The 21,610-nt window shown below is 32.6% G+C and overlaps 1 protein-coding gene across 1 annotated transcript in view; it reads right to left on the bottom strand.

Moving 5' to 3' along the window:
• The window catches only part of LOC131040971 (4-hydroxybenzoate polyprenyltransferase, mitochondrial-like), a 74,945-nt gene extending 58,039 nt beyond the window's left edge, over positions 1 to 16,906 (bottom strand). The window contains exons 1-3 of the mRNA XM_057973941.2: positions 16,467 to 16,906; positions 14,489 to 14,624; positions 5,946 to 6,067 (exon numbers count right to left, since the gene is read on the bottom strand). Of these exons, the coding sequence (XP_057829924.2) occupies positions 5,946 to 6,067; positions 14,489 to 14,624; positions 16,467 to 16,906 (698 nt within the window). The remainder of the gene's footprint in view (positions 1 to 5,945; positions 6,068 to 14,488; positions 14,625 to 16,466) is intronic.
• Positions 16,907 to 21,610: the final 4,704 nt, after the last annotated feature.

The following is a 21,610-nucleotide window of genomic DNA, read 5'->3' as shown; positions in this document are numbered from 1 at the left end:
AAAAACTTAGAAGGGGGAATTAGGATCTTCCAAATTTTTAACATTAGATATATCTTGACACTCCTTAGAGATTAAGTTAACTTTATCCTTTAAATACCTAAGCATTATCTAATCATCCAAAATCTTAATTCCTTACGTATGGATAGAGGACATAGCCCTTATTCTATTGGCACATCCTTCTCTAACAAAACTATTTTTTTAATCTTCTACAATATTTTTTGGAGGACAAAGAGAAGACGTTAATATTTTATTCATAATAGTCTAAGATTGAGAAAAATTCAATTACTAGAGAATTTATATGATAAATAAAATCCAAGAAGGCTTGAAGGATAATCTTGCTAAGTTAGTCAAATTTAGTAAAAATTTCTCAAAGACCTTTTAAATTGACTTTGAAACTTTTAAAAATATAAACTCTAATGTCCTCAAATCTAGTCATGGTCTTGCAATGATAATTTACCAATGTGCTTATTTAGCCAATTCATAGCTTTGGAAAGTTTTTGGACCACTCTGTGCTCAAGTATAAACTTATTATAAATAGTAACCTTATGAATTTAAGGTTGAGACACCATTTTTCTAGCATTACCCAAATATTAAAATCCTATATTATTTAAAAATAATAATTCTCTAAATCCATTTCTTTAAGATTGAGCATCACCATTAATCACATCACATCAAAAACCAAGGGAATTTCCTTCTACAAAGAGAAGTGGCAGATGGAACTTTGATTTCTCATTATGTCTTTCATTCTATTCAAACCCAAATTTATTTTTCCATGGTGACATGTTAGACATGATGAAAGATTATAACAAATTCAATTAGAACCTTTTTATATTGGTCTTAGAAAAGATAGTTTTTTTCTCAATCATGGTGCAAATGGATTTATGCATGTATCATAGGTATCACATTCTCAAGTTTACTTAACACTAGAGCAATATGATTCTTCAGCTCTACTCAAGGAATTAGAAAAAGGCATCTTATCTCCCCCTTTCTCTTCATTATGATAGACATGATGAAAGATTATAACAAATTCAATTAGAACCTTTTTATATTGGTCTTAGAAAAGATAGTTTTTTTCTCAATCATGGTGCAAATGGATTTATGCATGTATCATAGGTATCACATTCTCAAGTTTACTTAACACTAGAGCAATATGATTCTTCAGCTCTACTCAAGGAATTAGAAAAAGGCATCTTATCTCCCCCTTTCTCTTCATTATGATAGTAGATGCCCTTAACAAATAAATTTTAAATTATAATCAAGAATAGTACTTGCAAGGCATCAATATCCCAAGGTTCCCCTCCCTAATCACACTCTCCCTTTGTAGGGATACTCTTTTATTTTTCCAATCTTCACTAAGAGTAGGAAACAAAATTATAAATATTATTGAACACTATTATGTAATTTTATAAATATTGTCAGCCCCAACAAATCAAATAACCTCTTTTTTAATACTATCATTATTAGGAAAAAAAGATCATAGAACTCTTGGGATTCAAGTCAAATAGTCTTCCATTGTAATAATTTAAATTTTTAATTTTCTTAGGAACCATAAAAAAACTACATTTTAAAAAAGTACTGACGTCCATCCCAAAAAAGGGTCACCTCTTAGAAAGGGAGATGACTTACTATGGCAAGTTGACTAACCATGATTGGATCAATATTAATGGTGGTTCTAGTTTCCTTGATGTCTATTGTGAAAATCCTAAAGGGCTAGTTGTAGAATTAGAGAAATGTCTAAGAAACTTATTTTGGAAATGGAGCTTTGGAAAGGAGAATAGGATTACTCTAATTTCTTAAGATAAAATTTCTCAACCAAAATCTTAAAGTGGCACAAGGTTAATCCACATTAAAGCTCAAAACTTAGCCCTTAGGAAAAAGTTTACCTAGAACGTGTTTATTAACCCAAAATCTAAATGGTACAAATAATTGTGAGATAATTGAAGATGAGAAAATGGTTGGAGTGTTCACATGCATATATTAATCATAAAAACACAAATAAATCATGAATTTACTTGAATGACACTTTATGCCTTCTTCTCCTCCCTCGGATTGAGCCTTGGGTGAAGTGAAGAATGCGACCCTTCTCCACTTGATTGGATTGAATCTTTTCAATAGGATTGGTTTGGATTGCTCTCCACTACACAACAAGAGATTGGATTGAGTTATTGATTAGGATGAAATGGATTGGCTAAGTGAGGCAAGATTTGGACATTATGATGGTGCTATGGATGATCTTGAGACTACAATGGACAACATGACAATGCATAAGAATTGGAATATTTGTGAGGAGAGGAGACTCCAATTTATAGATTGGAGGAGGCAAAAATAGAGGGCCAAGATTGATTTCAAAATGAAGGGCTAAGATTGATTTGAAATGGAGGAGAGGATTGACAAGACAAGGTGTGGGATTCAAGAGACATGCCATAAAGGCATGTCTTGTCTCCACACCTCTCAAGATACATGGGGAAGAGATCCCAAGTACATTAGGAAGAGAAAATGAATTAAAAATTCCAAAATAAGAGGATGTGTGGGAAGACTAAATGGATAAAGGAATTAAAAATTCCTTGGGAAGAGGAGGCATGTGGAGATTCAAAGAATTTGAATTTATTTGAAAGGATCAAGGTGATTAGGGATGTGAAAATGATTAAGGAGATTTATTAGGTGGATTAATTAGTGATTATAGTGCAAGTGGGAAAGTTAGGAGGATGTGACATGAGGAGAGAGAATGAGCGGAGGAATTTAAAATTGAGAAATAATGATAATCATGCTTCTAGAAGAATTAATTAAGTTAAGTGAGGATTAGAAGAAATGATTTGTAGGAATCACATGACTTAAGTTAATTAATTATAATTAATTATCTAAGAGGAATTAATGATTGAGATGACTTTAGAAGAATAGGGAATAATTAATTTATTGGCAAATTAATTATTAGACTATAATGATAAAATTAATTAAATCTAATTTAATTAATTTTAAGAGGAATAAGGATAAACATAATTTAATTAATTAATTATGTAGAAAGGATTGAATTAATTAAATATTTAAATTAATTAATTTTAGACATCTATACAATAACTAATTGGATAATATGGATAGAGAAAGGATATTTACTTTGGAAGATCTCCCTACCAAATCTAAATTGTAGAACTTCACAGTTAATTGAAAAGATGACATTCATCCTCACCTCTCATGGATAAACCACAATGGTGAAAAGGTCATGTTGTAGGAAGATTCTTGGAATAGTCTCACCACTCTAAATAAATTTGAAGGTTAATAAGATGCCAAAGTGTTCCTTATACAAGTCTAGTGAGATAAAATAAAAGGCTATTTTGAGCTCACCAATAATCCTCTTCTTAAAAATATAAAATAGGGAAATCTTCATAACTGTACAATATTTATTAACAAAATAACCTTATTTCAAGAATTTGAGAAAAGTAATTTTGTACACCAAAAATCAAAATAATTATCTTGGATGCCTTTGAAAATAGACTAATATTCTATCAAAATCAATTGTTAGTCTCTTTCTTTCAACATCTTTAGGAATATTTGGCCCTCAAAGTTATGTTAGAACAAATTCTACCTACCAAAATTGGGTAGTGCCTCTTGGATCACCTTAATTATAGAATTCTATCAAGTAAGAAGTTAGAAAAATGGACTTATCCTCAAATTTCAATTGCATCTAATTTAGATTTGACATTAAAGATACAATTCACTTTTGAACTACTTGTTTTCCAATAGATATTAGCACCGGTTTTATGTTAAACTAAACTATAATGGTTCTTTTAAAAATCTCTAAAGTATCGCTTCCTCTATTCGAATAATTTTTTTCATGATTCCATATTTTGCTACATTTGACAAATTTCTCTCTCCCTCGCTTAGAATGTTAGCTTGAAAGAATAAATAGAATCTCCATAAAACAATTCATAAACATAAAGGATTTCCTATTTTAAATTAACAACACATCCTAACAAACGAACATAAAAAAAAACATACATACAAAGTTCAAATAGTGGAATCAAATCAACCCCTCCTTCCCACTTACTTCTTAAGAAAGTGTGAAGACCAAACAAATAATTAGCATAAAATGGAATCCCCCACCATAATATATGGTGAAGATAAACTTTAATTACGCTTCAAAGGGTAATCTAATGATATCTACCATTGGATACCTAATAAGAAAGTCGAAAAGAAAAAATGATAATAGAAATTGCAACTAAAATTCTAAGTATCAAAAACGATAAGGTAGAATCCAAAGCTATAATACTAGCCATTTTTTTTTACTAGAAAAGAGAATTTTGTAAGAACCCATATTGAAGAAAACTAAATTATTATAATTGTACAATTTTAAATCAATCTTTCCCAAATTAGAAACTCAATTATATCCTCCAAAAATTTTAACCAATATTAAAATATTTTAAAATTTATAAACAAATACATTACTATAGAAAAGATAATAATAAAATATATTACATTAATTTATTCATGAATCAAATCCAAAACTTTTAATGTTTACCATATTTTAGTATAGTGCATCACCAATTGATCATTCATGATGATACATCTATATTGTAAACTTTGTATGAGTTCCAATATGGTGCTCAACTTCCCTTTCTAATCATTCCATGCTGATCTTTTCATCCTCACACCATTTCACTTATTTTTTTCCTCCACATTCCTTACTAATCTCTCTATTCTCTCTCACTCTTGTCCCTTTGATTAATTCTAAAAACAATCACATATTCCAAAAATAATCATATTCCAACCTATTTAGAAATGAGACCCTTTAATCCTCAACATATTTGATTACATACATCTCTCATGTTAAACTTTAGTACTTTAAGATATGCTCTACACTTTACACTACTTTACTTTGAAGTATTGTCCCATTTCCTATCCAATGCAATGGACTTCTTATAGGAAAAAAATCACTCTTTTGGCTCTTGGCATCTCAATTTTTTCATGACTACTCTTTTCAAGGAGCTAAAAAAAAAGGACCATGGGCTTGTGTGTATCTTCAACACCTATAAGTAGCTCTTAATAAACATAACTTGGCATTTGCCTTGATATTTTTTAACCAAATTTGGCATACATTTCACATACTCGATTTCCTCTTGGTTGCATTCTACACTAGATTTCACCATCTCCTACAACAAAGTCACACTCAACTGGACAAGTTGTAGTCTTATGCCACCTTGTCTTATAGATCTTCTACTTCAAGTTAATGGTTTATTTTATCCTCTTTACGATTGTTTTAGTTTACAAGTCTGTTATCTAATTGCCACTTTTGAACTTTATGACCTTGTTGTATATTCAAATGTTCTTGCCCTATGGAGCCTATTTTTTATATTTTTTACTATTATGATAGAATTTAGGTATCAAGCACTTTTTCTTTATTCCTTCAAAATTTACTTTTCTTCTTTTCATTGAAAATAAACAAAGAAAAGAGATTCAATGAGTATAAAACATGTTTCTTATGTATTTATTTAGTGGTTCAAAATAAGCATTTACAAAAAATCAAATGAAAATTCTTTTCATTTGTTTTTACTTGAATATTTTGAATGGTTTATAATTTGAGATTCACAAACCACATACATGTATAATTTGTTGCATGAAAATAAACTGATTTCAAAAGTCTTAAAATAATTTTTATAAAGAAGAATTTATAAATTCGGAAAACAAATTCTATGACACTCTAGTTGATAGTTGTCTCCACATAAATGGAGACTTCTTTTGATTTGAAGAGTAACTATTCATCCAATTTCCTTTAGTAAAAATAGAGCTTGTTAGTTCCATTTATCTTAGAAAATTAAAAATAATTTTTTTTGGTATAAATTACTTATAGCTCTTCATAAGTATTACAATTGGAATTTTATTCTCTAAAAAATAACTTGAAGAATAACATATTAAATTTTATATCAAAAACAAAAAATCTTCAAGAAACTCACCTGTAATTATTTAATTCTCGCAATATCCCAAATCCCAAAAGAAATTGGAAGCCTAGAAAGCATAGTGCTTGGAAGGGTGTTACCATACCACATGCGAGTGGTCGAGATTTGGTCCGTTGTACCTACAATAATAAAATTTAGTTCAAGATTAATTATAAGACAATTCATTTTCCATAAATGATAATATTGAAATAAGACCTTATAAAATATTTCCTTCCAAAAATGAGAATTATGTTACATACTTTAGCTTCAATTTTATTTTAAAACAATACCCTCAATTATAAACTCTTAATTTTTTGATCAAATATGAAAAATGTTTTTGTTAACTACAAATAAATAATAAGTTAAACAAATTTCCTCCCTATACACAATGATGATAGTTGTCTTTATGGAACCCTATGAGACTTTCAAATTTTTATCTAAGGATGAAACACTAAATAGTATATGTCCACAAAAGTATCAAAGTATTCATGCAAAGTTTTCACACAATGTATGAAGACATACAGAATTAGAAGAGTGCACTTTGTATCAACAAAGAGGGAGGCTAACATGAAAATATATTGCACTAGAAGAGTGATCCAAAATAGATTAGGCATGTTAGTAAAGTTGGCTAGCATGATCATTTAAATAATATTTATGCAAAAAAGAGGACATAGAGAATTAGAATTGTGCTAGGTATTATACACCATTGAAATCATAATATATGATTTGATAGCTAGTTTTTTATTTAGAGAATTAAGGGGCAATTAGTTGTGGATTATGAGAGTGCTAAAGAAAATATCTAATGATTTTGGTAATCATGAGTATTTTTCAAAGAAATTAATTAGTCTAAAATGACACACTCTATATTGGTGGAGGAGGAGATGGTGTTTGAAATTTGATTTGTAATTTTATTATTCTCTGTAGAGGCATTAAATTTTGTGTATTATTAGGGCATCTAAACTACTTGTCCATCAATTTAACACATGAATTTAGAAATCACTTATAGTTCTATCTTTGGAGGAGATGGTGTTTGAAATTTGATTTGTAATTTTATTATTCTTTGTAGAGGCATTAAATTTTGTGTATTATTAGGGTGTCTAAACTACTTGCCCATTGATTTAACACATGAATTTAGAAACCACTTATAGTTCTATCTTTGGGTTTAGTTATATGTTGGATTCCAAGAATAGAGATTATGATATCCCTAGTATTTTCAAATGACTATGTTATCAAAATTTCTCTATAGATAGTTGATGATTATGATAGAGAAGACATTCACTATTATCATAATATAACCACTATATTGGTGATTATTTAATAATCTATTGAGACTAGATCTTTTGTTGCTAGGTTCTTTTCTAAGAGGATTTCTTCAGGGTTGATAATTTATCAATTATTTTTTATCTATTTCATAATATATGCATGTTATTGCATTTTTTGTGTATCTTTCTCGAATTAAAAATAATAATAGTCACGTAGAAATATGTCCTCTTAAGATTAAGTGCAAAGTTTCTTTGTAGTTTAGTCAATCTCTATTTCATTGGGAAATGGAGAGTAGCTGGAAGAGGTTTTACAGGAAATGAAGGAAGAGATGGGGGAAAAAGGAGAAGTAGGTAATCATATGCATTCTCTATGGTAATGAGGTGTGAAATCTATAGGAACCTTAATTCCTTGTTCTATATGTCCAAAACCATGTCCATTATATCCTTGTTTAGAAATCATGTTAAAACCATCATTGTAATATGTGTGCAACTCTAATGGGAAATGACTTTCATCATAAACATCATTAAAATAGGTTGTATAAACATATTTTGAAGCATTAAAAATAATGATAGATGAATAATGATTGATCCTTGTAGGATGATTCACATCTTCATTAGCATTATTAATGCCCATTTAATATGTAAGAGAGTCCTTTTTCATTGGGTTGTTTGGATGGGAGGAAGAGTTTTCATCTCCATCTCTAATTAATGTAATGTTAGGTGACCTTTTATTAAGGAAATTGATAACATATTTTTGTATTAAAGATATCTTGGTGATTAGAATAATCTGTAGGAGAGGAATATGAATCTTTATTCATGAATGTGTTAAAATTTGGGTTGTCAATGTCTAGAGAATATTCCTCTTTCATCGAAATATGCTTATGTTGGAGGTAAACATTAAGAGAACACTCACCATCATTTCTCAATGCTTCATCTCTAAAATATAAATCATTAAGAGAATTGCTAACAATATCCTCTTCTTGCATCAAATTATCCTCAAAAGTGGGTAAAGTTTTGGTAGAAGAATCAACATCCTTCCTCAATGCTTCATTTCCAAGAAAGAGATGATTGGGGGAATTATTAATGATATCTTCTTCTTGCGAGAAAATATTGTCATGACTACGAGAAGCTTTTGGAGAGTGACAATATTGTTTATCAAAGCCTCATTTCTATAAGGTAGAGTATTGGTAGAACTCGAAGGTAAAGTAGCATTAAAGGAAATACTAACCATATCAACCTCTTACATCAAAATGTCCTCATGGGTAGAAAGGTTTTTGAGAGATGGATAAAGTGAGATAAGGGTAGCTAAACCACTATCACATGAATGAAACACCTTCATTGTAATAATAAGTTCTAATTTGAGCAAACAATGAGATATTCAATAAAGCAAGTTTGCCTTTATAAAATATGCCATATATGCAATAGAAAGTTTAACTAATGCGTGGAAAGAAAGTACATAAGTAATGAATTTCAAAAATGGTTGCGAGCATAAACCAATTAAATCTACACAAATTAGATTTGTAAATTCAAATCAAAAGTTATGAAGCACATTGGGTTCACCAAAATGATATGCATGGAAATGAGATCCTATGCATATGGATGCAATCTAAGATCTCAAATATTCATTAAATAATCTTGGAACACAAATAGGTTCAACTCCAACCCTAATAGGAGAGCTAAACACTTGGATTTATGTTCCTTTGCTATAATGGGTTTGAGATTGTGAAGCGTGTGTTTAAGATCTAGGTTTAAAGATAGGAGCATGATGATTTTCTGCAATAACAAATACAATAATAGAAAACTTGGAAGACAATAAGCTATATCTATTAAGAGTACACAAAGAAGGAACCTATAACTCCAAATAGAGCCTAAAAAAGTTAGACCATTGTGTTGAGTGCCCTAGTTTGAGGGTGTCTTTGCAAACAAGCGAAAATTTGTCATCAGGAGGTCCCATAGCTTTGCCTCTTTGAAATTTACTTGAAAACACTTGGACATGTGTGTTGGGTTTCTTAGTCTAGAGGTTTCACCTAGTTGAAATCTAGGACTATCTATCACTTTATGCTATGTACTCCTATAACACTTTGCATTGCCAAATCTAAATCTCCACACACAAAAATGGGGAAGAATGGTTAGGATGTAGAGGGGCTTTCTTAAGTCAAACCCCATGTTGGTGTTACCATCTCCACAACACCTATGATTGATTAAAAAGAGATTTTTTTTCTGATTTGATAAATGGGTCATTTTATTAATAATAAGATTTGGTTACATAGTCTTTAGCAAAATAGCAGCGAAAAGATAAAACCTCCTATACACCATCCTTATACAACAATCCAAAAACTTTCTATGAAAATGACTTCCAGACTAGACAAAAATAAAAAATAAAATGACCAAACCATATCACTTCTTTACAAAACAAAGTATGAAGACTAACAGACCATGATGGCCTTGCCTTTATCATTTGAGGGTGTCTCTTGACCATTTGGAGAGACCGTAGCATTTGCATCCTCCCTATGGTTTGATGGTCCACCAATGCGTAGCATCCGCACCTTTCTCTTCTTCGTCGATTCCCTCAGTCTGCCTTTTTTGTTCTTTGAAGAGGAAGAAGCCTTCCTTGCAACCGACTACCTCACATATAGCCCCCATTTTAACAACTCCTCTCGAATGCTCTATGCTTCAATAGCCTTCAAGAACTCTTTCACTCCATTCATGCCAATTTGTGTCATGGCTCTCTTCACTTCCTTATTGCAGTTGGCGCTCCATATGAAATAAGATTGCAGTGGAGGGGTAAACTCACTAACCTGCAACCATTCAACCCCCGAGCATACAAATCCTTTGCCATGCCTTGACATCCCCCAATAAACTCTCCAAGTCCCCACACCATTCCTCATAGACACAGTTACTAAATATCCATTACACCATCTCTATTGTGTCTAACTCCAGACACCAGGACAGAAAAATGGAAGCAATGTTGGCTTTGGTCCTATAACGAAAGTTGGCCTTCAAATATTCATTACCGAGTACGATCTTCACTCAAGTGAGGAAATCCCTCTCCACAATTTTGAACACATTTGAAAGGCGTTCATCAGAAATTGGGCCCCAAAATGCTACCATCGGCCTTGCTGCTCGGAGCGAAAAACTAGCCTCCATTACCCTTGCATATAGTTTCTTCAGAGCTGAAATTCGAGCTTCAAACACTATGGAATATCCTAGAAACAAAGCCTCAGTTGAAAAAAAACTAAAGCTCTCCCAACACATAAAAACATGAATGCATAATCACTCATACTTTCTTTAACATGCCAAAAATGAGTTCAAATATCTTCTTGATTTAGTTTCTATTAGGGGAAAGGATCCAGTAGCTGAGCATGTTTCAATTCTTGTGATAGAAGTTGATTTAATACCTTGCTGATTTAATGTCCAACTTTTGTACAACATTGTACCAATAGTTGTATGATAAGTACCAATAATTGAATGAAATATACCATTTGTTGTGAAAAGTAACCAATCATGTGATGCCACATTAGCTGCACAAGTATTGGGGCCTTTTTGCACACCTATTGGTCTCACTTTTTATTTGGGCTGTTTTGGACACCTTGGCAAAAAGCATGCTAATGTGGCATCATATTTGATGGTGTGGCCCTGAAACCTTAGTTATAAGCAGAGGACTTGCCAAGTAAGCTGCTGTAAAAAATTCGGAGTGATTTGAAATTTCCACGTAGGATTTTGAGAAGCACGAAGTTAGGGTGCACAGCTACTGGGTCCTCTCCCCTAATGCCCCTGCCTTTTCAGGGGATGGGCAAAGGGAAATACACCAGCTCAGAACATAGCATTCTCTGGAATGGTACAAATTTCTGAGTTGTCGGCTGCCACCCCATCCAACAAACACATGCGAGGAGGAAACGTACCATCGGATCACCCTGCCAAGATACGAATATTTTGCAACTCGATCTCTAGCCAACAATAGTGTACCTTCAGTGACAACCATTAATAACAACTCAAATCTCATTGCATTAGTATCTAATCGCCACGCTGGACAATTACACTAGCCACCTCGTCCATTTCCAACACAACAGCTAGAAAGATTTCAAATTTGTTAACATAAGTGACAATGTCATTGGAGGATATTAATCTCTATTTCCCCTTCATGAAGCTCAAAGGCATGATTTGCACACTTATCTAGCTCTCAATTGCCTTCTCGCTGCACATGAATCATCTTTTATAGCACCATTTTTTTTTCTTTTTGTGCTTATAATTGAGATAATTAAAAAAATATTTGGTACCCTTGTTATCTTCTTTTATTCAATGTAACCTAGGTCTAACTTTAGCTCATTGTCCTCTGTAATCATCAATTTTGCACAATTGAGCTTCAACAACAACAATAGAAGTTTATAGATTAATATTGGTAGGGTTAGCATTGAGAAGTTTTCTGCAATGAACAAGTCTCCCTTGAAGGGATTTTTCTTTACATTTCTGTCACCAAGGCATTTGTTTGCCAAATAAATAAAGTGTACACCAAAGTAGGGGACCAATTAAAGTGTAATACTGTAAAGGTATACAATTTACTACACTACAAATATTAGCTCAAACCTATGTATTTTAGACATAATTTATTTTTGACTTTTGGAAGATCTTGCATTTAAAGTCAAGCTTGTATTTGGATTTATTCTACTTTTCTAAAGTAGATGATAGCTTAGGAGTGTGTTTTTGGTATTTAAAAGTAACAAAACAATGGTGCTGACCTTGTATACAAGCAACCGAAAGGCATCATTAACAACCATTAACAACACCAAATAGTCCAAGCTTACAATATCAAAAGTACTTATAAACCTTAGATATATAAGAGTATAGAAGTATCAAATTTTAAAATACTTAAACAAAACACCAAAAAAGACAACTACAAGGTGGTTATAAAAACAAACTACCCAATCCTTGGTGAAAAATTTAAATAGATCTTTGAAATTTTCCTCATCTTTAGCATCCTTCTCAATAACCTTCATCTTTAGCAAACATAGAGTGTTGGCCAAGCTATGCATCACCTTCATCTTGAACCTAAACACATGCACCATATTTTTCTCTAGATCAATGTCCTTCACTTTCAAGGAAGCTAGGTCTGTAGTGGTCGCATCAATTTTAGCACAAGAATGAGTCTCCTTAACCTAGTAAGTCTTCCTAGCTAGGTGCTCGTCCTTCGACAAGTGGGCTATTTTAGTTAGATCTAGCAACTTCAAAATGGTGCTCTCTAAGTAGTCACCTGTAGTCTTTCTAAAATAGATATCATCCTTAGAGTCCTTAGTCTCCTCCACCTCCTCAAGATCATCACTAACATCATCAATTTACATGGCATCTTTACCTTTAACCATATACCTTCCCGCTAGCCTATTGGATCTATGAGGATCAGTGTTACCCACCCATTTTTGCTCCCCATCACTGTTAATTTCCACAATACAAGGTTGGTCCTAGTTTTTCTTGGCTTTCTTGAATAGGGGGGTGGTTTTCCTTTTTTTTTGTCATGCTTGAAGGAGTGGAAAATTGTTTTAGGTCACAAAGACCAATGACAAAAAGGTTATGACCAGAGAGGGGAGTGTTGAGAGTAGATTTAGTACCCTTAGGGGTGGCTAGATAGGAATTAGTCAGAGTGGCTTAGAAGTGTGTTACCTAGGATGCATTATGCTAACAAAATAGATATAAAGACTCATAATATTGTAACAATCCTACCTGTTTTCTAAATTTGATGTGTTGCATTGTGTGTCAAGCACTTTAGAAAGCGGAATTATCAAGTTGTCCTAAGGGTAGATGAAATAATAAATATTTCAAGACCATAAAGAGGAACTTAGAACAAATACAAAAGAATTACATAGTTTACATTAAACAATGGAAGAATATTTTATAGAGGATACTCAACGAGGTTGACAACACAATAATGTGTCCCACTTTTCAATCTAAATGGACACTCGAATTGATAGTTTAATAAAAAAATTGATGTATATCACATAGTAGAACCTTCAATCAAATATACCTTCAAATAAATTAAGGTACTTTGGTCAAAGATACATCTTCGTTTAGAAGTCTCTAAAGAATTCACTTCATACAACATAATTTTACACCTATTCCACAAGTGGATCACACATAAATATGCTTCCACCCTAAGAAGGCATTAGAAGAAGTAAACTAAATAGACCAAAAGAATATTGATGACTATCTATATTATTAAGTGAGATATTTTCTAATCAAATATTCCCAATATTTTATTGGGAAAACATGATAACATCATGAAAATAGATTTCTTTTATTGAAAGATATGCAAGTCAAGATTTGGCCATTATATAATGAATTTGATTAATGAAGACTCTTTTTTTATTAGATTACATCTCAATATTAATAAACTACAATTGAAGTCTAAAAATATTGAAGTGTATTGGAAGGTACATTTTGGAATATTGGTGAGGATAAAAGGTCTAATTGAATAGTCTGAATGAGTCCTACAACTAAGTGTACCACTTGCAAGGAAAATGTGAAGTAGTAAATTTTTTGACTCTACGAAGATATTTTAAGACTTAACTAAAGGTGAAGCATTTTTAACATGATTTCTCTAAGAACATACTCACACATGTATTCTTGACATGAAATAAGCATTCATATAGAATTAGAATCAAAATATCAATATTAAAGAGTCAATCTAAATGAAAAAAGAGAGTGCACTTGAAGAGTTGTATCTAAGTACAATTTCCACACAATAAGAGAATCTAACAGAAAAAATTAATATTTGATAAATTTCTTCACCATGTAATTATAACCACTCTCTAGTAGTCATAAGAGATTTAATGATGATTGAGAATCATGGCTAGTCTATAAGTAGCACCATTAATTGTAAGACCAACACATATTCTTGGCTAGATTTACATGCCCCATGGAGAACAAAGGACATAATATTAATAGTTTATCAATACACTACTAGATACAATATCAATCCATCTCCATTACATATATAAATAAATTGAAACTAGGCATGTCTATGTAATACAAAGATGGTAAGGGTTCTCACATTGATCATCATAGTTTTATTTTAAAAGTGGCCCAAGCACCATTCTTTATGGAACTATAGATATATTCATTTATTTAAGAACATCTTTATTTTGCCTTATAATTATTCATGCTTGTGTCACAAAATGATTTATAAAAAGTATTCTATCATTTAATTATGACTAGCACGTATTTTATAGTAGACCATAAATTTTGAAGAAAATCATAATCAAGCATATTTTCATCATTATTATCAAATCTATATAAAAGACTAAGACAAACCTTTGCATCAATATCCCGATCAAAGAAGTCATTAATTGTGCAGCCTGCCCCTCTCCAAAACACAGATCCCACTCCAATCAATGCCATTATTCTAAAATCGGGTAGATTTCCAGATGGTGCAGCCAATGTAATGGACCTAATAAATTTCATAAAGTTTAGATGATGATCACAAGGTTTTGCATAATCTTGTAAATGAGAAATAAAAAAACTATAAGTTTAATAGATCTTAGTTTATAAAGTTTAAAACGTTAGCAATCGGAATTAAATTCAAAGCATGTCAACAAGAGCACAAACAATAATAAATAAAATATGACTCGCTATTGTCAAAGTATAACTCTAGCTCACGACACTAAAGATTTGGAAAATAAATTATAAAGGTTCACAAAGTTCACCCACATAGAGCTAAAACAAATTTGCAAGGCCAATAACATGTTGTCTCCTATTATATAGGGAACCAAACAACAAATTTAACTACAACATTTATTGATCAAAATTGTAAAGCGGACAATAGTAGAAACAAACAACAATATAGGACAATAAAATATTTTTCAATAATCCATTGTAAAATATAAAAGATAAAATAATAACACTAATCATATGATATAATTTTAATATATAAATATCTTTAAAGATTAATTTCATATGATCATCTAACAAATAGATAAATATATTAATATAGAGAAGATATATCCTACAAAATATACCGATATGCTTAATAAACTAAAAAAATATGAAACTTATCTCACAAACTATGCATTAATATTACATCACGTAAAAAATATATACAACCTAACAATATGGTACAACTTGTAATATTTGTGATCACATATATACATAATATATAATAACTAAAGGAAGGCATTTGCCTTGTGTAAGGCAAGGTCAACTCCAATGAAGTATTTCATATATATGCAATCAAATTATATTTCTAATGATGTAACATGCCTTCTAGAGTTATATCATATTTAGCTAAAGTGTTACAAATATTTATATTTCACAAACTCTTAAGAGTAGATGGGTTGGTAGGATATACTTTAGGTGCAACTTTATATGAGATCAAACCTAAAAACGTTTTTATGAAGTATATAGAAAATTGAATGAAACACCATTCCATCATATCTAAGCGTGCCCTCTAGAGTTATGTCATAAGTAAATAGGGTGTTACAAATACTTATATTTCACAAACCCTTAAGATTGGATGGGTTGTTAAGAAATACTTTAGACACAACTTTATATGAGGTCAAAAATCAACTTTTTTATAAAACATATAGAAAAAAATGAATGAAACACAATTCTATTAGAAACGCCACACCTGGGCATACCAAGTTAAAGCAAGGTCAACTCTCATGAAGTATCTCATATATGTGCAATCAAACTATATTTCTAATGATGTAACATGCCCTTTAGAGTTCTGCCATAATTAGCTAAGGTGTTACAAATACTTATATTTCACGAACCCTTAAAAATAGATGGGTTGATAAGATATACTTTAGACGCAATTTTTCTATGAGATCAAAACTTAATTTTTTTTTACAAAATATATAGAAAATAGAATGAAACACCATTCCATCAGGAATGTCACACCTAAGCATACCAAATTACATAATGTATACCAAACACACATATTGAAACAACCTAGACTCAAGTTTCTTTGAGATCAAAACTCAAAACTTTTTTATAAAAAATAGATTGAAAGACCATTTCATCATAAATATCAGAGCTGAGCATACCAAGTTACATAATGTACAGCAAAACCACACATTGAAACAGCCTAAATATCCATAAGTGGCTAAGATTTTAATGAAGTTAAGCTTTTACATGGGTTTGGAGAGTAAACAAATAGGGCAAACAATTATAGTATTAAAAGTTGAAGGAATTCGATTTAAAGACACGGATCATGTTGCAGATAATTAAATAACATTATGTTCAAATCTTCTACAATACAATAAAAAAAAAATTATATTAAACATGAGCTTACCACATGAAAGGCCAAGCAAGCAGCCAGGATCCAATGGGCTTGTCGAGGCGAGCCAAATGAGCATATGGCCCCAACCATGTTGGAAGGAATGAATCAATCCATGACTCCTCCTCCCCTTCATTTACCACAGTCTCTGTCAAAGCAGAGAATAGAGCAGTGGAGGACTGGTTCTGAAGCCATGATCTATATCTAGATTCAAAAGAATGAATACAACTCAAAGGCTGAAAACATGAATCTCCAAGCTTGGGCTCAAGTGGGTAACCATTGATCAATCCATACTTATTTCTCAGGCCATGCAAACGCTGATTCAGTACGTTTGATGGTGCCCTGTAAAACAGACGTTTAGGAGGAAAACGAGATTCCAGAGATGTAGTTGAAATGGGTGTTTTCTGACAGAGTATGTGAATAAGAGAAGAGGAAGAACAAAGCAAATGAGCCATATCCAACTTCTTTCTCTTCTCTTTTACTACTGAATTGTCTTTCTTTAGATTAGATTATATAGATTTTTTTTTGTTATCAACGTTTTGGATGATCCAACGTCCAGACAAATAGCAACAAAAGAGAATAGATGATCACAGTTTAAGTTAGATTCTAGACACACAAGGTCTCCGATTTGAAAATTGAATGATACCTAAAGATTCTGGTGGAGGAATCATTGCAGTATCAAACGTAATCTAATGCCATTTGGCCATTTTCATTAGAGTAATAGTAGCTATTCCTGTCAATCTATAAATAATGTTACTTCAGTATTGGAATCATGTGGTAGCAGTTAATTTTCTTGGTATAGAAGGCAGTCCAATATTCTAGCAGACTTTCAGCATAGATTTTTAAATATTATTTATCAATTGAATACATTAAATAATATTACTTCAGTATTGGAATCATGTGGTAGCAGTTAATTTTCTTGGTATAGAAGGCAGTCCAATATTCTAGCAGACTTTCAGCATAGATTTTTAAATATTATTTATCAATTGAATACATTAAATAATATTACTTCAGTATTCGAATCATGTGGTAGCAGTTAATTTTCTTGATATAGAAGCCAGTCCAATATTCTAGCAGACTTTCAGCATAGATTTTTAAATATTATTTATCAATTGAATACATTAAATAATATTACTTCAGTATTCGAATCATGTGGTAGCACTTAATTTTCTTGGTATAGAAGGCAGTCCAATATTCTAGCAGACTTTCAGCATAGATTTTTAAATATTATTTATCAATTGAATACATTAAATAATAATAATAATAAGACTATCAATTTTTGCATATAAATAAAAGCCGGCAAGCATCGTAATGCATCATATGCCGGCACCAGCCAGCTCGTGGACTTCAATCATTAGGACAGAGGTTGAATGAACGTCAATCTTGCATATTGGACTCTAAAGAGATTCAAAACAGAGTTTTTGTTCTATATTTGACTGTAAATAATAATTTGAGAGTAAATTAGGGGACTTTGAATTTATTAGGAGATAGGGGCTGGTAGTTGATTTTATTAGTCATGAGGCGTTCAATTATCGTTAATGTTTCAATTATCATTCATTAGATTACGTCAATTAAAAATCCACTAAAAAATTATTTAGTGAGTTAATATTCATCCATTGTTATAGTACTTAGATCATTTGTACAACTTTATTGGTACTAATAGCGCACGATTATTGGGGTATTTGTGCATAAGTGTTCCTTCATTTGGGCCAATTATGTGGTGGTAAAGCAAACAGTTTATAAGGAAATAGGTAATTTGTGTGGGACGTAAACTCAAAATGACCACTTTTTGACCCTTGTGTACATAATGAATCCCACGACGTCCATTGTGGCTACCCAAAAGCCAAAACAATAGCTATTAACACTAAAGCCACATACAAACACATCAATTTTTTTTGTAAAAATCCATTCTATTGTTTATGAGTTAGGGTGCATAAAGTTAGCTATAACAGCTAGTGGTACCCTTCCCCTAATAATTAATTTTTTTTAGTGTTATGGATTTTTAGTCTTTCACTTTCAATTTAAAGGATCATATATATAATGTTATAGATACATAACTATCTAATTAGTTAACCAATTTAACACTATAGTTTATTGGAGAGTTCAATATGGGTAAGTGCACAAAGATGGTGGTCAAAAAGGGGGTATAAGTGGACTCTTTTTTTTTCTGAAATCAACTGAACCTGAACTTGGAGGCAAAATCTGAAAGTCATCCACTCAAGATATGAAGATAATCAAAGAACAAATATTGTACTGCTATGAATCTAGTTTCCAAACTACTAAACGTTTTCAAAATTGGATAATATTAAGGGGGTCAAATCCTTTGCGCATGAATAAAAGACCCTGATTTTTTAGAAAAAACATAACATAGTGTCTAACGTGCGCATCAAAAAAGTCATAGTTAGATTTAGTATTTTGACAAATCCTTTGGTAGAAAGATAGTTAAGAGTGAGAACTAGAAGATGCATATTTTTTTGTAATTTTTTTTTTAGTATGTTTTTTTTAATGAATTTTCCAATCGAGCATATCTTTAAAATTAGGTACATGTTCGTACGTGAAGCATAAGTTGCACTAAAAAAATTGAAAGTACAATTTTATTTTTTTTAAATTGTAAAGAATAAAGTGCACTACAATAATATATAATTTTTTTAAAATTTGGATAAGTATATTAAAAGTTATTAAAAAAATGTTCCACGTATGTCCGTGAGGCCTATGGAGACACTGGTAAAAGAAATTCAATAATAATATGTTATTGTTGTTCAAATTTCAAAAAAATTATATGGTTAGAAAGCTCAGAAGATGGGTGAAAATATGGTGGAAATTTTAGAAATACCCACTTGATGAAGTGTAAACCTGATGATGACAAAGTCGAGAAACCAAGTTGATAAAATAAAACATGTCAAAAATGAGGGAAATTGAGGGAAATCAAACTTCCAAACCGTAGCTTTGTCATCTAGGCCTATTTCCAAGCCTAAATAGTCAAAAGCGTGTACAGTTTACCTATGGTATAAAAAATGCGTACGGGGTACTTATGGTGTAAATAGCACGTGCGCTCTATCTTAACTATAAAAAGCACGTACGCGCTACATTTGTTTAAATTTTGGAAGTGTGTATAATATGATATTATATATATAATATGTGTGTGTGTATATATATATATAATATATTAAGTATATATATACACTCATGTGTGTATGTATGTGTATTGTCTCCCTCTCACCCCCTCTCTCTCCCTCTCCCTCTCCCTCTCTCCCCTTCTCCCTTCCTCCATACCCCATCCCTATCTATCTCTTCTTCTCTCTCTCTCTCTCTCTCTCTCTCTCTCTCTCTCTCTCTTCATCTCCCTCCTTCCCTCCCCTCTCTCTCCCTCTCCCTCCAATATATATTCTTTTTGTTTGCATACAGATGAGGTGATAAGAAGATTGACAAGGTGGTCGGTTTTTATTTTATTTTAAAGAAGATAGGATATAAAGTAGAACATTTGAAGAAGATGAACGTATTGGTTTCTTTGGATCATGTGGGTGTATTGGTTGGATAATCTTTATCGGTCGTATGGTGTACTAAGGGGTCGTATGGTGTCTTATGACCCCTTAGGACTTGATATGACCCCTTAGGTGTCGTTATAGGTCATATGGTGTTCTATGATCCCTTAGGACACCATATGACCCCTTAGGACTCCATATGGTGTTGTTATGGGTCGTATGGTGTCCTAAAGGGTCATATGGTGTTCTATGACCCCTTAGGACACCATACATGACCCCTTAGGACACTATATGACCCCTTAAGACACCATATGACCCATAATGACACCATATGGTGTCCTAAGGGGTCATAGGATGCCATATGACCCCTCATGACACCATATGACCCATAACAACACCATATGGTGTCCTAAAGGGTCATATGGTGTTCTATAACCCCTTCGGACACCATTTGGTGTCATTATAGGTCCTATGGTGTGCTAAAGGATCATATAGTGTCCTATGATCCCTTAGATGTTGTTAGGGGTCATATTGTGTTATAAGGGTCATATGGTGTCCTATGACCCCTTAGGACACCATATGGTGTCGTTATGTGTCTTATGGTGTCTTATGACCCCTAGGGCACCTTATGACCCCTTAGGACACCATATGGTGTCGTTAGGGGTCATATGGTGTCCTAAGGGGTCATATGATCTCCTACGACCTCTTAGGACATCATTTGACCCCTTAGGACTCCATATGGTGTCGTTATGGGTCGTATGGTGTCCTAAGAGGTCATATAGTGTTCAATGACTCCTTAGGACACCATTTGTTGTCATTATGGGTCGTATGGTGTCCTATGGAGTCATATGGTGTCCTATGAACCCTTAGGACTCCATATGACCTCTTATGTGTCGATATGGTTCATATGGTATCCTAAGGAGTCATATGGTGTCCTATGACCCCTTAGGACACATGTATGGATCCCTAGGATACCATATGACCCTAGAGAGGGAGAGAGGGGGAGGAGAGGGAGAGAATGGGAGAGAGATACACCTAAGAGAGGAGGAGAGTGAGATAGAGAGATAGAGACTGAGAGGGAGAGACAAGAGATAAATGTGTGTGTGTGTGTGTGTGTGTGTGAGAGAGAGAGAGAGAGAGAGAGAGAGAGAGAGAGAGAGAGAGAGAGAGAGAGAGAGAGTGAGATAGAGAAGGGGACTCAGAGAGAGAGAGAGAGAGATAGAGAGAGGGAGTGGGGGAGATATAGAGAGATCTAAGAGGTGGATAGAGGGATTGGGAGAGAAAGAGAGATATACGAGGTGGATAGAGGGATTGGGAGAGAAAGAGAGACCTAAGAGGTGGAGGGAGGGAAGGTGAGAGAGAGAGAGAAAGAGAGGATGAGAGATAGAGAGAGTCTGAGTGAGAGGGAGGAAGGGATGGAAGGATAGTACAAGAGACTAAAGAGAGAGAGGTATGAAGAGAGGGAGACAGTGAGAAAGAGAGGTAATGAGAAAGGGAGAGAGGGAGATAATGAGAGAGAGATACGCCTGAGAGAAGGGGAGACTGAGACTGAGAGATAGAGGATGAGAGGGAGAGACTTCAGAGATAAAGAATGAGGGAGAGAGAGAGAGAGAGAGAGAGAGAGACTTAAGTAAAAAATAGAAAGGGAGGGGGGAGGTAGGGAGAGAATGGGAAAGA

The sequence above is a fragment of the Cryptomeria japonica genome, chromosome 4 (assembly GCF_030272615.1).
Source record: "Cryptomeria japonica chromosome 4, Sugi_1.0, whole genome shotgun sequence".
Classification (NCBI taxonomy): Eukaryota; Viridiplantae; Streptophyta; class Pinopsida; order Cupressales; family Cupressaceae; genus Cryptomeria; species Cryptomeria japonica.
This window is presented reverse-complemented; position numbering and strand designations above follow the sequence as displayed.